General features: G+C 36.9%; 1 protein-coding gene across 29 annotated transcripts in view; it reads right to left on the bottom strand.

Annotated features, from left to right (window-relative positions):
* Positions 1 to 16700, bottom strand: part of Dlg2 (discs large MAGUK scaffold protein 2) — a 2075786-nt gene that overhangs the window by 28265 nt on the left and 2030821 nt on the right. For 21 of the 29 annotated variants that reach the window (XM_070034861.1, XM_070034862.1, XM_070034867.1 and 18 more), the window contains one exon: positions 10672 to 10771. In XM_070034861.1, coding sequence (XP_069890962.1) covers positions 10672 to 10771 — 100 coding nt within the window. Of the gene's footprint in view, positions 1 to 9743; positions 9790 to 10671; positions 10772 to 16700 lie in introns of all 29 variants that reach the window. The other 8 variants (XM_070034863.1, XM_070034868.1, XM_070034876.1 and 5 more) reach the window with 1 other exon arrangement.

Here is a 16700-nt window from a genome sequence, read left to right as displayed (position 1 = left end):
GAGAACCAGGGTTCAACTTGTAGTACCCACCTCTTACCAAAAATGTAGAGGAGTTCCCTGCATCATTAGTTATTGTTGATAAGCCATGCCTCGAAACTTCAGAGAGAGAGAGAGAGAGAGAGAGAGAGAGAGAGAGAGAGAGAGAGAGAGAGAGAGAGAGAGAGAGAGAGAGAGAGAGGAGAGAGAGAGAACTAAGGAAGACACTGTGGAGAAAATGTCCATTCCCTCCATCCTATTTGCTGTACATCTTCTGCTTCAGGGTAGGCCTCAAGCCAACACATAACTGCAGAGAGTACATTGCACTTTGACAATTATTCTTTCAATCCTCTATTTTATCCACTTGATTAACTAATTGGTCATAGGATTGCCTCGGTTTAGTGGCAAACCCTGAAGCCTCTGTTCCTGTATTTGCTTTAGGTTTAGTGTTTATTGACTACTCTCTGGTATAAAAAATAGGTTAAGGTTGTTGAAAATGATGTCCTATCTGTTAATAAGGTGGGAGGAATGGACTATGAGATAGTCTTTCCTGAAACCAAATGACAATTGCATTTCTTTTGCTCATCATTGCAGAATACATTTTTTTTTTACTCTGTCAATGAGGGATGCTTCCTTATAGCACCAGGACAGGGAAAACAAGTTAATTTCATAACTGATCAAAAAATGTTCAAAAGACCTTCCCTTTTCCAAGCAGGGGTTTTGTCTGTGCTGAGCTAGTTCAATTGTATTCAGGAAGAGAATGATTTCTTCTGAATAAACTACTGAAAAAAATTAGTGATTGATTTTAAACCTCTTGTGATCTAAAGATGGAGATATATAGAACTCATAAGCTATTCAACTCTTAGGGAGAAAGTATAGTTTTAGGAATAATTGTGTGGTAGGCCATGAGAGAAGAATCCTGATCACAAAATAGCAAAACCTTCAAGGTTAGGTGATATCTGAATCTATTCTATAGAGGCAAAGGCCAAGTTTTATTCATCAGTGTCCCCGGTGCTCCATCAAGTGCTTAATGTAAAGATGTCAATTAACTCACATTTTGATTTCATTCATGAAAAATGGGATGAGTAACAAGGCCAGTGATAGGTTCTGCTCTGTATCATAAAGATCATTTCATCTTGGGAAATAGAGTTCTCTCTAAATAAAAGTTCATGCTTCAGTATGAATCTCTTTCCAGTAGTCTTGGAAATCATTCTGATGAGATGTTCTAAAGGAAATCCTTAAGTTTGAGAAAAGTCAGGGTAAAATATAGTTTTTAATTTTCTGAGTCCATAGCTTTATGGACTCATCCATAAGGTTATCCATTGCCTTTTGGGGTTGTGTACTATAGAAGGCACAGGTTCTCATGAGGCTATTGGTGGGGCAAGGGTGGCATTCTGCATTTGTCCTGTGCAAATAGGAACCATGTACTTGCCAGTAAGTCTGCAGTGTTGGCATTATATAATAGTTGTGAATTCATTTTCTGATTCAATAAAAATGCCCTGAGTAATGGCAAGGAAATAAAGACAACAAAGAAGGATAACCCATGTCTGCATGTCACTGCATGTCTTTTCTCTCATCCCTTGGCTTCTATTTTTGTCTTTTGCAGGGTAAGCTGGTGACCCCAGTTTACAGTTGCAGAAGTTGGGGTTCAGAGATGTTCATGAGGCTTGTTTGCTTCCTTAGCTAGTCAATGGTGTAGTCAAGGTTTAAAGCTACATTGTTTGTTTTCTTTTGTTTTCTCCTCTATTGAGTATATTATACTGTCTCAAAAATGAGTGGTGGAATTCTCTGGGGCTGAGAGCTTGCAAGTCAACAAAGAATGATAGACAAAAATCAGGCCAGAGTCACTGAGAGGTTGCAAGGTGTTCTATCTTTAAGTTCCAGCTTCTCTCTGTCTGTTTCTCGCTCTGTATGCCTGCATTTCTCTCTTTCTGTATGACTGCATGTTACTGTGTCATTTTCATAAAAATAGTGTTCCTTAGTACTTTTTCTCTTTTTTCTCAGATGAGGTTGGCACTTAGAATTGACAGGTACAAAACTCTTTCTTAGTCTAGTTTTGGCAGTTTCATGGTTGGAAGGGGAGCATTATGAGATTTGGCAGAAAACTTTGTGACAGCATTCATGAAGTACTGTGTGTGAACTGGAAGCCTGTCACAGTGAGACATCCACTAATAGGTCTTCAGGATAGAGAAAAACAAGTTGTTATTCTTTAGGAATTCTTTGGAACAAAATGAGGGAAGTGAAGTGAAGACTGACCATAGTCCATTTAATCTTTTTCTCAACTTAGGTTTTAGTACCAGCATAAGATGGTTAAGAGTAAAGTATGCCAGGTACTGGGAGCTTACACCTGTAATCCTAGTTACTCAGGAAGATAAGGTCTGAGGATCACAGTTTGAAGCCAGTCCAGGCAGAAAAGTTGATGAGAGTCTTTTATCTCCAATTACCTAGCCAAAAGCCAGTGGTGGAGGTGTTGTTAAAGTGGTAGAGTGCCAGCCTTGATTATAAAAGCCAAGGAGAGCTCAAGGCCCTTGGTTTAAGCCCCAGTACTGGCGCGCGCGCGCGCGCGCACACACACACACACACACACACACACACACACACACAAAGGGGTAAATAAGGATTTTAGAATCATAGATTATTAGCATTAAGAGAGGATTTGGAGTTTATGTTCTTCATGTCTACTAAGTATGGAGCACAAGTTGTTGCTCCTTTACTCTGTGCCCATAAACTAATCATTATCAGCATTACTGCTGAGTCTCACAACATTTTGCAATATAATTCTTCAGGCAGCTGCTGTCTAGAGGTGAGCATTGAAATCTTGACCAAAATCTACTTGCCAGCTCAGTTCTACTCCAAGATACTCATTTTATATAAGAACTAAGCTTCTGAGTAATTTTTTTCAATATAACTTGGTGAATGAATTAGCATCTCAATGTCTCTACAGGATGTTCAGGAGATTAAATTACTTAATATAAAAAATAAATTACTTAATATACATAAACTCCTAGAACTAGACTCAGTATAAAGCTAATACTGTATAAAAATGTTACTCGTTTGATGGGTAGTACTGGATGATTGCAAAGGACTTGATCACACATAAAGAACCTTGGATTACAAGCCACAGAGAAAAGCAAAAATTATAGAGGGCTCAGAATTAAAAGATCTGGATTTGTATTGCAGTATTATTGCTTATTAGTGAGCTACGTAGTCTCTTGAATGAAGCTTTAACTTCTTCCTATATAAAGTGATTATATATTTAAGTGAGGTAACAGATGCAATGAAAAAACTGCTTTATAAAGACTAAAGATAAAAAAGGCAGTTCAGTGTAGGTGCTTAGATCTATAACCCTAGCTACTTGAGTGACAAAGGACAGAAAGATCATGGTTTGAGGCCAGCATGGGGAAACATTAGTGAGATTGAGATTCCCTCTTAATCAATAAACTAGGAGTGGTGGTGGCTCATGCTTGTGATCTCAGTAACTTGGGAGGCATATTTAGGAGGATCAAAGTTAAAGTCCAGCTTGGCCAAAAAAATGTGAGACTCTGTCCAAAAACCTGTTAATGCAAAAAAGGACTGGGGGCATGATGTTAGTGGTAATGTTCCTGTTTAGCAAACCCAATGCCCCGAGTTTATACTTCAGTACTGTGAGAGTTGAGGGGAACTAAAGGCCATCAAGGGCAACGATCGAGAAGAGTGGAATAAGGCAGAGACGATGGAAACCGATATATATTTGTTCACTGAAGTCTCAATCTCCTTATCTTGAGATTCTTGTTTTGAAAATTCCACTTAATCGATGAACGGAAGCGAATTAGAAAGATGGCCATCAGGTAGCCATGATAGGTAAAGACTGTTACTGAACTTGAAGAAGGCAGAGAGTTCTTCAACTCTAGAGGTCTGCCTGCTCCCTATTATACCTGCTTGATGTTCACACAAGGGTGATTGAAAGGTCTAACAGAGAGCTGCCACAACTCTAACCTGCACTTGACTACTGACAGAAATCTGGAATTTTCTGATCACAAAGATAGTGTTGAAGTGGTACTTTGCATGTTTAGATAATGTACACTATAATTAACTGTATTTTAGCTGCTACTCAAATTAATTGGACTCAGAAAAAAGTTATAAAGGTGGAGATGGTATAGCAGGTGTCTGAGCTACCAGTTAGAAGCTGTGGTTTGTATTCATATGTGTGTGTGTGTCTATGAGACTTAAGTAGGGCTGCTACAGTGTGTGATTCTCTGACATAATGGGAAAGGTGCCCCTGGATTGTGACCTGGAACTGCTCATCATTCATCTTTAAGCCATTTTGTCTCCCCCGAGGGGACAAGCAATGTTCCAAAGGTGAAATAAAACACCTGGACACTGGCAAAAAAGAGAGGCTTTTTGTATTTGTACAGCGATTTATAAGACCTAAAGTCACTCATAATTATAGGAAAATATAATCTATTTTTTAATTCAAAGTTGCTACTTTCTAGACAACGTATCTGTGCCAAGCCTCAGAGTTTTTTCTTGTGATACTGCCCTTTCTAGAAAGTTCCTTTTCTTGTGTAGCTAGTAAGTGAGGCTTTTCCCACTTTTTCCAAAGCTCAGCTCACAGGCCACTTCCTTTCTAAACTAGTTCTGATGCTCTCATCATTCTTGAGCTGACTTCTACTACTGAGCAACATTTGTTCACTTATGTTTAAGTGAGATAAGAGCCAGAATTATATTTACATCTGGGCTCATGGTGCCTATGAAGGGGGTCCGACCCCAAATGATTCAATGAATGCTCCTCTGGAATTCCTTGTATTTATGTCTGGACAGAACTGTTTTTTAATTCTGAGTTTTGACATTTGTTAATCTAATGGAAATCTGAGTGTCTGATCTTCTGTAACTTCAGATGCAACCCAAACTGTAATAGAATCTAGCCCCAAATCTTCTCTCTTCTCATAGATAATTTAGAGGCATTCTTTTTGGTGTTATCCTGACATATTATTCCAAAGACTTGTCAAGCAGTTAAAAACGTTGGCTCAATTTTTTTGTAATTACTTTGGAAAAATAGCCTCTCATCTAAAGTACTCGTAAAAAGTGTAATTTCCAAAGGACAAGGTAGTTCTTCTGTAAGAATGACTAGGGCACAAGGCATGATATTTTCAGTGAGTGCATTCTTTCTATCCACTGGAGACAGAAAGACTCAAACTTGAAGACAGCACTGAAGAAGTTAGTGTCATTGGTCTTCATGAAACAACAGATTAGCTCCATCTTTCCTCACACTAAACAGATGGTGACTAAGACATCAGAAAGATGAAGAAGTGGTCAATGCTTCTTGGTCTGGTTTCCAAGTTTAAAAAGAGCAGAATGAGCAAGGCACTTTTTTGAACCACAAAAGGGGAAGGGCAAGAAGAATGTAATGATGCCAACACTTTCTAATGATTTCATGAACAAGAAGTTTCGGTGATTGTAAAATACAGTTTTGCATCACATCATCACATCACTTCTTTCATTCTTTGGTCTGTATCTTTTTCCTCCTTGGGCCTGTCTTTTCCTGCTGTCATTCCTTTCTTGTGCTTTTTTTCTTCTATCTGCCACCAATAAAATTCTCTAATGCCTTTCTTAAAACCCAGTTCTATTTGCCATGTTCTAACTAAAACTATTTGGCACTCCACCTCAAAAAGGCATACTTTTGTGAAATATTATGCCATAAAGAGGAAAAAATATTTCAAATACTGTAACTTGTCAATCAACACACTATTTAAACAAAAAAACAATTTCTGTCTCAGTTGCTGTGGCTGTTTTGGGCCTACAGATTTCTAATACTCTTGGCAATTGCTTTTTGGATACATAATTTCACCCATGATTTACAAATTTGTAAAGATCCTCATTATAATATATATATATATATATATATATATATATATATATATATATATATATATATATATATATCAGACATTCCCAAACTAGTAAAGTAGCTGGTAAGAAACCATGAGAACTGATCCAAAGGATATGTTGGGTGAATATTTCCATACACTAAACAAATGGCTTGAAGTGACCAAAGAAAGATCAGAAAAACTGTTTTTAAGGTGTTACCTACCTTTTCAATTAAGTTTTCTGATCTTTTTTTAATAAACATGGGAATACTTTTAACATTAGAGGAAGAAACATTTTCATCATTTCCCCAATCATGTCCCAAATGAAGTCAGCTACATAAATGTAGTATCTGCTTAAAATATTAAGCAAGAAGAAAACAATATGAAAGACTCTCCCCTCCTGATTTTGAAAGAACACTGTAATTTATAAAAACTTTCCAGGGGATGTGCACTAGAAATGGGAAAGGAAAAGGCAAAACAAGAAAGACATAAATTCATGATGACTTTTCCATTTTTCCTGCAAGGAGTTTAAATTGATTTTGGGAGGTAGAATGTTAAAATCTACCACGCTGAACTTTTCTTGAGCTTCCCTATGAAAATTGAATCTGGCCCACAGTCTGCTGAGGCTTGAGTTAATATTAGTAAGGTGGCTACTCTTTGCACAAAAGGGTCCATTGATAGCTTTAAGGTCTTTTGTCTCCTTCGGAATCAAATGTCCATTTTATTTCAAGCCATTTGCTTTGGATAAGGATGGTAAAAGGCAGCAATTGAAACATCAACAACAAAAAGGCTGAGATGATCACCACAGGCAATGGGGTAATTGCAAAGAAAAGAAATGCAAACCAAAGCAATAACTTACTGTAGCTACTTTCGCTATCGCTGGCATTAGAAGAAACATGTTCTGCAAGAACAGCACAGCAAATTAAAAAAAAATACCAAGCATTGAAGAGCAGCCAGAACGGAAAGGAATACACCCATGCAAGGCTACTAGAAATGTGAGCAAAAGCGAGTCAAAGGCTGCAGAAGAGATTGCATTAAGAAAATTCAGATAAGATAAAGATGAAAACTTTATCACCATTAAACCAGGAACTGTAGTAGAGTTCTGTTTCTTCCTTGTAGTGAATAAGTGGTGAGTAGTGCCACTCAACACTTTTATGTAATTTTCCTTTTTGAACTATTATTACCCATTCATCCAGCTCTGGTTTTCCTGATTCTTGTTACAAAGGCCAGTGTGTCTCTAACTAAATGTTTTCTTGAGGCTGAATTGTGGAGCTTCTGGTGTGTTGGTACTATTTTCTTGCAGGCTTTTATGCTTTCTCGATTTTAGTCTTTATTTTGTAGGAACATTGATTTCAAATTGTTAATTGGCCCTGGGAACCCCTTGGATTTTTATTTCTATTTAAATACTTCACAGATTCTCAGGATGAAATGGGATTCTTGAAGTTCTTTCCTACCTCAGTGAGAGTAGAAAATCATAGAAGGAGAAATGAGTCATGAGCCAGTCATGTTTTTATATATTAAGATCTTTGCTTAGATAGCTATTAGATCCTGAGGGAATGTAGTAGACAGGAGAGAAATGGCATGGAGCAAGTTTTCAAAATTCATTCTGAGTAACTTGCTTGTTTAGTGACATTCCTAATTATTTTTTATACAAACGCTTACGGAAACATGGATGTGTGCACTGGTTATATACCAGACTTAGGGTTTATTTCCAAAGTCACCTGAACTACTGAAGTCATAGATGATAAACTAACTCAATCACCTTCTTCACATATTACTTTAGTAAAATAAAGGTACATGGGACTGATTTCTGAAGGTCACTGGCAAAGACTTCAATTTGTCAAAATACAATTATTATTATTATTATTTGGACAGTCCTGGTACTTGAACTCAGTGCCCGGGCACTGAGTCCCTGGGCTTCCTTTTGCTAAAGGCTAGCTCTCTGCCCCTTGAGCCACAGTGCCACTTCTGGCTTTTTCTGTTTACATGGTACTGAGGACTTGAACCCAGGGCTTCATGCATGCTCGGCAAGTATTCTACCACTAGGCCATATTCTCTGTCCCAAAATACAATTATTATGTACTTTTTAAGAAAAAGATAGACATAACATTATTCCCTAACAGAAGAAAATGCTTTGGCATTATGCGTTCTCATCAGCTGAGTGTTTTCAAGCATAAAACCAATGAAACAAAAGCCTGAGTTAAATTCACACAAAACATTTTCCTTTCTGCAGATCTAGAGCCAGAACTTCACTGCTAATTTGAGTAGCAGGAGAAAGCGTGTCGATGAATCTGTGCCTGCCTGTTTTTTGTCATGAGAAAGAAGGTTGAGGCAATGGAACTAATGCCAGTACATCTCATTGGCAAAATCATCTTATGTACATTGAATTGGGGATAATTTGCTGCCTACCTTTCACTTTTATTAAATCTTCTGTTTTTGTTTTTAGTGATAATGAGGTTTGAACTCAGGGACTTGAACAATGCCTTTAGCCTACTTTTTGCTGGTTATTTTAGAGCTAGAGTCTCTGACTTTTCTGCCTGAGTTGTCTCTGAACTCATAATTCTCTGAATCTCAGCTTCCTGAATAACTAGGATGATGGTGGTGAGCCCCTGACTAAATCTCTTCAGATTTCCATGAATAATATTTGTATTAAAATGCTTTTTCCTTTTCAACTTGAAAATTTACAAAATTTCCCTGGTGATGCTTGATGTCAGGTAGATCGCATTCAAATTAGTATTTAAATTTCAGCCACAAGAATAATTTCATATCACATTCTATCCAGTGACTCAAAGATAAAGTTTTCATCTTTAAGGAGACCAGTACTCAGCATCAGATTTTGTTTCCTATGTATATATATATGTAAAAAACCACTTCAAATCTACAACTTGAATTATGAAAGGTGTCATCACACAAGTTTAAATAAATAGCCCTTGAAAATGAAGTCCAGCTCAATGCTATTATGAAATGAACAGCTTTTAAAAGATTGCCCAGAGCTGTTAAAGTAAAACAAAATTGAACACATGATACAGTTGCAAGAGTCTGTTCAAGATTCGGTTCTGATTCCATTGATGCCTACACAATGGGATTAGTGTTAAAGAATATGAAATCAAAGGATATTGATATATAGGTTCAGTAGTTTTAATTGCCAACTGCAATGAGATACAGACCAAAGACTTGAATAACTAGAAAATGTAAAAGTCTATTATAGTCTTCATTCTATCCTACAAAATGCAGACCTGATAACGTATTGCAGCTAATAAATCACTGACAGCAAAAGATACTACTACATATCGAAAACTTTATCATACAAACGGTTCAAGGAGGATCACTGCAAGTCAGAGAAAAAAGATCAATCAAGTTAATAAGAAAGAATTATTCATGAAGGATCAAATGACTTAATTTTTCAGAATGCATGTTCCTTTTGATTAAATGATAAAATGGCTTCTATATTCATAGCAAAGTACAACTCGATTATGGAATTTGGCAAGGTCATTAAATGTTTCCATGTTGAAAAGGCAGCAGAAAGCACATAAAGAATATTGCCACTTTGCTGTTCTAGAACATTCAGCTCACCCTTTCTTTCAACATGGCTTCTTGCTCTCTGGTAGCAGTTAGGCAGTAGAGCAAGCGGTGCCGCCTGGGCATCGGGCCCATGTTGGCCACCTCACGTGGTCAGAAAGGGACGGTGTGAACTGCAACACAGGTTAGAGTGCCTGACACACTTCGCTTTTCAATGCTGACATGCAGAACAAAACGAGTGAAAATTACTTTGTAGGAGCATTCACAGCTAGGTAACAAATAAAACTTGTATCTTGTGCATGCTAGGAGTGAAAGGCCCTCAGGAAAAGGGACAAAAGCCAAACTCAAAAGGAAAGGAAAAGAAAAAAAGAAAAGTTACAGTGACCATTCCTGGAAACTTACTCAGAGTCTTTGTTCCATAACCGTCGTCACCTAATCCGGGGATGTCCTGCATGGAAGTCCCCAGAGAGAGCAATGAGAGAGGAAGAACAGCCACGGGAGAGGAAGGAAGAAGTCAGTGGAGTTGAAATGGATACTACCATGACAGACCGTGTTGCCCGGACAATCTGGATCCCACTGGCTCTTTTGGAAAGGGATTTTTACCCCCAATTCCCTGGGCTGAGACTTAAAAAATAGGTCTAATTTGGGGAATCAACTTGAAAGGTTCAATTAAAGCACAAAAAGGAGAAAAAAAAAGAAAGAAAACATGATTTGCTAAGTTCCTTTTATCTTTGTTGCCACTGACCTGTCTCACTTAGAAGAATAATCTCCTCCCAAATTTTGTATCAAAATCCGGAGATTTAGTATTTATCAGTATCGTCTTACTGCTCGGCAAATATTTGATGTTTACTGGGAGCAAAAGAACCAGCAAAGGTGCTGGTAAACAAGGAAGGCCATCTAATTGCTCCTAATTAGGTAGCATTCCAAAAAAATATTTATGGCAATAGGGTTAAGTATTTCTCCCTTTTTCCCCAATCCCTGTTCCCCTCTACCCCCCCAAAAAAGAAGAACTTAGTCTGAAGCCCTAGGGAGTTGTGTGAGTTTTCAGAAAAGACAAACTAGACCCGTCCTGCTCACAAGGAAATGTTGGCTGGAAGTGAGGCCAGCACTTCAGTTAGTCCCTCTCCATTGCTTTCTGCAAAGAACAGCCATGCAAAAGGATCCAGACTGTGGTCAAGCACTGGTCACAGTAGTAAGACCTGACCTGCCTGCCTGCCATGTTGCTTGCCTAGGTGTGTGGTGTGGGAGAGCCTATGGCATGCGTGCTGCCCGTGAAGGATTTTTTTTTCTCTTGTGTTGCATGTGACATTATCTTTGAGAATCTACTTACGTTCAGGATCACTGGTTTCCTGCTCACTCTGCTCCTTGTTCTTGTAGAATGGGAACTTTCGTGAAAAGATGAAGCTCTTTTTACGCTTGTCATTGAATGACTGTGAAGGAGAAAAGGCATGGGGCAAAAACAGGGGACGTCTAATTGTTGTCACACTCATGCTGACAAAACAACTAGTCTGTAAAAGCAGAGAGAGCTGGAGTGACGCAAGTGGATACTCTGTAGAGGTGCTAGAAGGTTCTAAAGGCAGAATCTATTTTCCAGGAGTTTCCATTCTGAATAATGGAATTGCCTTATAATTTCAAGATTGCTTACAGTAGATGGATGGAGGGAAGGACTTTGTCCTGGCTCTACAGCTTGTTAGGCCATTATCTTTTTGGACAGTAATGGTAACTCTGAACTTTCTCTACAGAAGAAGAATAAAGATGACAGTAGTTCGTAGATGATGAGACTCACATATGACAACAAAAACATCAAATGCTAAACAAATTTCATTGTCAGGCAGCAACTCTATCTCAGTGTCTAGGTGCCCTGTAAGGTTGCTTAGAAATTCTTATTTCAGTTTGAGTTTAATCAAAGATGTACAGAGTAGCATGAAGATTTATGATATGTGATAATTATAGTATGACATTCTTATTTGAATGATAATTTAGCCTGGCACTATCATTTTATATACCAGGAGTCTGGAGGGCAGAGAGATTGAGTCCCATGCAAATATAAGGAGCTAGTTGGTGACAGCCACTAGTCTATATTAAGATAAAATAAAATAAAAATGGCTGCCTTCAAAAATTATGTATACAAATAGATATATACACATACACATATATATACACACACAAATACCATTCCATTAGCTTAAAGAAGCTAAATTAAAAATAATACATAGGATAGTTTAGATGTAATCATTCATATCATGTGGCTTATCTACAATACCTTACCTTAGGAAAATTTCATTTATTTTCCTATTACTGTTATTATGTGAATGTTTTGTGGGTTCATAGTCATTTAACAAGTTATATAGACCATACAAATCTTATTAATTTCATATTCATCATTTAAAAATGTTTTGCAAACTTGATTACTATCATCATTTGGCTGAGAGTTATTGGAAAAATTTAAAATAATTCCCTGAGGAACAAGGTGTAGTATCCATACATTTAAAAGTCAGTGTGCCTAAGTTGTAAATATAATTTATAAAAGGGGTATTCTTAAAAAGAAAACCTTTTAGTAATGGCAGCTGGTAGGAATTAATGTAGAGCCAGCAAGGTGACTACTTGGAAGGAGTGTTTGTTGACTGCCTGTGTTGGGACTTAGTCCAATGTCCTGATGGATTTGAAGTCCAATTAGATGGCACAAAAAACTTCTACATTTAGGAAATATTAAAATAATATGTGTTAATGCTGTCATTCAGAAAGTTAGGAACTGCCACTTCAACTTAGCGGACTTTAATTAGAAGACTATGAAAAAGAATAAATCTAATATTTTATGACTGCAGTGGACACATCTTCTGTTTCATATTAAAAATATATTCTCAGGGGAAAAAGAAGTACAAATTCAGGATTTATGCCTCTGCTGACAGCACAGTTCAACATAGTTTCATCATCGTTTGTAACTTCAGATTGACCTCCAGAAAAATGGCTGGGAACTATCCTTAAATTGTCCCAGTTAAAAATAATCATCCTTAAAGGAACATTAAGTATTTTTTGCAGCACTCCAGTTTCATGCTACTTTTACATTGGAAGCATATTTAAGTTTCAGTAACTGAAAAATAAAAGAAAAATACCATGTAAGAATTAATGGCATGTGATATTTGTAAGGTATGTTAGACATTTATCATCAACATTACAGATGACCTCATGCAAAAAATTATGGATTTTCATGCAAGTACAAAACAACAATGCCAAGAGGAGAAAAGCCTGGTGGGAAAACATACACACAGATGGATTAGGTGGAGACTTATGGGGCTGCATGCAATGAGCATCATTTCAATTGTCTCAAGGTCAGAGGAAAATGAAATGGTGGTGTCTCTGATCACTTTTTTATGTCTCAAAGCAAGGAATGTGCTCAGTACTAATACTTCCAAAGTTTGGAGGTGTTATGTATCATTAGTCATCTGATTGGGGACATAATACTGAACACCTTTTATTTATAAAGGATACTTTATTTAGAAAGGACAGATAATACATAATTATAGGTCAGAAATAAAATGATCTAGCATAGTCTTATTAGCAAAAGCCATTTTGGTTACACTTGCTGATATTTATGGACACAAAGCCAAATCACAACATCATTTCACATAAATTGACAAGTCACACACTTAAAGTCTTAAATATTTGAGCTGTAAAGGCTTCTATGTGTTTTCTAATGTGCTAATACTATATTTTTATTACACATGTAATATTAAACTTTTGCTGCCTTAATTTTTTTAATGTAGGAAAGGAAAGTCTGTGACATGAACGCTAGGTGAGAATAATAAATTATCACTTTTGGTTGTTCTATTCTTAATCATACTTGATTCATACTATTCTTTTTCCTATATTACAGCATCTTCAATCTCCACTTCTTAATTTCATGGCAGAAAGCTTTGAATAGAGACTTTGAAAACACCAATCACGTGTGGCATGGGGGTAAGCTGTTTTGGAATTTGACATAAATCATTGAGTTTTATGAGTAAAAGTGATAAAAACAATGGTTGACACTTATTAAGCATTTATGTGTCAAACTTAGTTCTAAAAGCATTGCATGTGTAAACTCCATGCTAACTTTATGAAGTTGCTTCTGTACTTGCTCAGGGTCACAGAGGTAGTGAGTACTGAAGTCGGGAATTGAATTCACTAGTATCTTTTATTGCAGAAATATTGCTGTTTTTGTGAGCTCAGAGCTTTCTGCAACCCAAACATGCTTCATGTTCAGATTTAAAATTATTAGCATTTGACTCTTGTATGTGATGATACAATCTGTCCTACCTGAAATTTCACTGGCAGTTACTTAAGCTATCAGTTGCTAGTGGATTTAGTAATATCTCCTTTGGGGTTCCTGCTATGATCTCTTAGATACTCATTCAGGTATTTGAGGACTTTATCTTATTTTTCTTGTTCTTATAATGTAAAAAAAATAAAAAGAACATCAGTGGGATAGGTCACGAATGGCAAGCTAACAATGATTACATATGACAGGTTAATCTACAGAGAAAAGTAGGTTAGTGATTGCTTATGGTTGGGATCATACAGAGAGTGGGAAGTGACAGCTCATGGGTATGGGGTTTCTTTTAGGATAAATTGTTCTAAAATTGGATTGTGGTGATGGTTGTATAATCCTGTGAATATGCTAAGAAAATGTTGAATTGTATACTTTAAGTGAAGGAATCAAATTCTATGCGAGTTATATCTGTGAGTTATATAGTTTCAATAAGACCATTTAAAAAGCAAGCTCTCCCCAACCCATACCAACAGAAGAAATGAAACAATTGCTGTAGGTTTCTCATTGTACTTGAATGCTCTCCGACTCTTGCTATCAATCAGATGTACATGTCTTTTGTGGATCTGATTCTGTCTTGTGTCAGTTAAGTGAACATTTCATGTTGTGACAGACATTAGTCAGTATCTTATCACTGTCTTTCACATATACTGCCCTCGCTCCCTCCATGATTAGGTCAAATGACATACAATTTGACATCTGATTCTACAGATACAATGCATTGATGAGATGGTTTAAATACCTGCTTCACAAAGACAGTAAAGAAAACAAAATTCTCACACCATTTCTTCTCCCTCTTGCCCCCAAACTCTGTATTCTTAAAGATATGAGTGAATCTTGAAATTTTTTCTTTTTCTAGAAAACTTGAAAAAAAAAAACCTGTAGGGATATGTTTCAGTGTTCCTTGTCATCTGCTTGCTCTACTTTTTCAAGCTTCAAGTGTTTCATAGTTCTAAAATGTCACCTTCGTGATAAGAACGTTCTCTGGGGTGGATTTAGGTTTAAATTTATATTGAGCTCAGATACATCTTTTGTGCAGCCTCCTGAATTTTCTTAAATACTTCTATTTTCTTGTGTTTTTTTTTTGGGGGGGGGAAGTTATTACTATAAATTTGCTGTATTCTTAGCACATGGCCAGTCCCTATCTCCACCAACAAAAAAAAAAACACTTGTTATTTGTTTTTTTTTTGTTTTTGTTTTTGGTTGTTTTTTTTTTTTTGGGTCCGGTTGTGGGGCCTGAACCGGTTGTGGGGTCTGGGCGCTGTCCCTCAGCTCTTCAGCTCAAGGCTAGCGCTCTACCACTTGAGCCACAGCATGACTTCCGGCTATTTTTTGCTTATGTGGTGCTGACGGATTGAACCCAGGGCCTCATGCATTGCAAGGCAAGCACTCTACCACTGAGCCACCTTCCCAGCCCAAAAAACACTTGTTAGTTTATATATGTTTTATGTGTGTAATGGCTTTGTGATTATGTCATATGAAAGCATTTACAGTTGAAGTGACCTGACACATTGGATTGGATCAAAAGGATTAGAAAACAGTCTATCCTCTGTATTCTAAAGGTAGTGTTGTAAAGAAACCTTGAACTTTACTTGGCAGGTATTAACCATTCTGAAACAATTTGAGATATCCTCTAGGACTGAGCAAGTGAATAGGCCAGGGATGCTGCTGGCAATGAGTTGGCATTGTGAACAAAGGACATGGAATGCTGAAGAAGAGGAAGAATCTCATAGTCATTAGGGATATCAGCTATAAACTTACATACTGTCTGAAATTTGTAACTTTGCCTCATAACTAAGCCTGGGTACAGTGATAAGTGTAGCCAGAGGTACACTTAAATCTTTTTTTTTTTCCCTTGAAAAATGACAGGAGAAGACAAAAATCAGTGATTTCTTTCTTTTTCTGATGAAAGGCTGATTCCAAGCCTGGATCAAAGAACATCTAAGGTCAGTCTGAAGCATTTTGTTGGGATAGAAAGTGGGATTAAACACAAAGTAATACTCAAAACCTAATACAAATGTGGCATGTGAAAATGATACTGAAGCCAAACCCAGATAACTTAAATATTAAAATAATTACACTAAAACCTTAAATTAGGTGATTAAAAAGAGGGAAAAAAGCTCCTTCCCTCTCTCCATATTTCTCTATAGTCCAGGCTGGTGGCCTGGAACTCACAATCCTCCTGCCTCAGTTTTCCACTCTCAAGTGCTAGAATTAAAGATATTCACCACCATACCTTGCTTGAAACGGCTCTTACAGTAGAATCCCAGCCAATCATTAGAGAGGGAATGATGCTGAGGAAATCTGTCTTATAACTATAATAATAGTTAATTCAGGTCAGAATCATCTGTGGTCACTTAAACCTCTGGTTGAAAGCTTGTTGAAGAACAGGATAATCTCTTCGCATATTACAAAGTTTAATTACTAAAAGGTGAGGGTGAATACATTTGTAGAAAGGGATTCTGACAAGTATCACCCTCTAGTGGGACAGCCCGACATACCTGCTTCCTGATGGGAAGCTAAACAGAAGTGTACAACATCACAAATATAGTTAGTATTCCTACCAAAAAGGGCAAACTTCAACTAACCCTAAAGAAATAATTAGGCAAATTAAGATACATCCTCATAAAATACAGGTCCTGAAAAAATGTCATAATTTTTAGACATAATACAACTTCTTCTCAAAATAGTTCAGGAGAATATTAGAGTAATTACCAAGCATGAGAGATTTACTATTCTATTTGGTACATTTTTCAAATCTACATAATGAGAAAAAAATGAACTCTGCTTAGTATAGTACTTTCAAAATGCTCTAGACACTATTATCAGGAAAAGTCTGTCTCATAGCTTTCTTTTTTCATTACTACTCTGAGTTTAACTCCTAATTCAAATTAAGCACAAAGACAGATGACTATCATCTGTGGCCTAGTGGCATCAGCAAACTGGTTGATTATTCAAAAAAAAAGTGAGCACCAATTATCTTTGACCTCAAATGACAGAATGCTACACATAGGAAGGAATAATAAAAATCATAAGATTCAGCCATTCTAAAA

Source organism: Dipodomys merriami, unplaced genomic scaffold, assembly GCF_024711535.1.
Source record: "Dipodomys merriami isolate MVZ:Mamm:240054 unplaced genomic scaffold, mDipMer1.0.p SCAF_25, whole genome shotgun sequence".
NCBI lineage: Eukaryota > Metazoa > Chordata > Mammalia > Rodentia > Heteromyidae > Dipodomys > Dipodomys merriami.
Note: the sequence above shows the minus strand (reverse complement) of the source record. Positions and strands in the feature narration are given on the sequence as shown.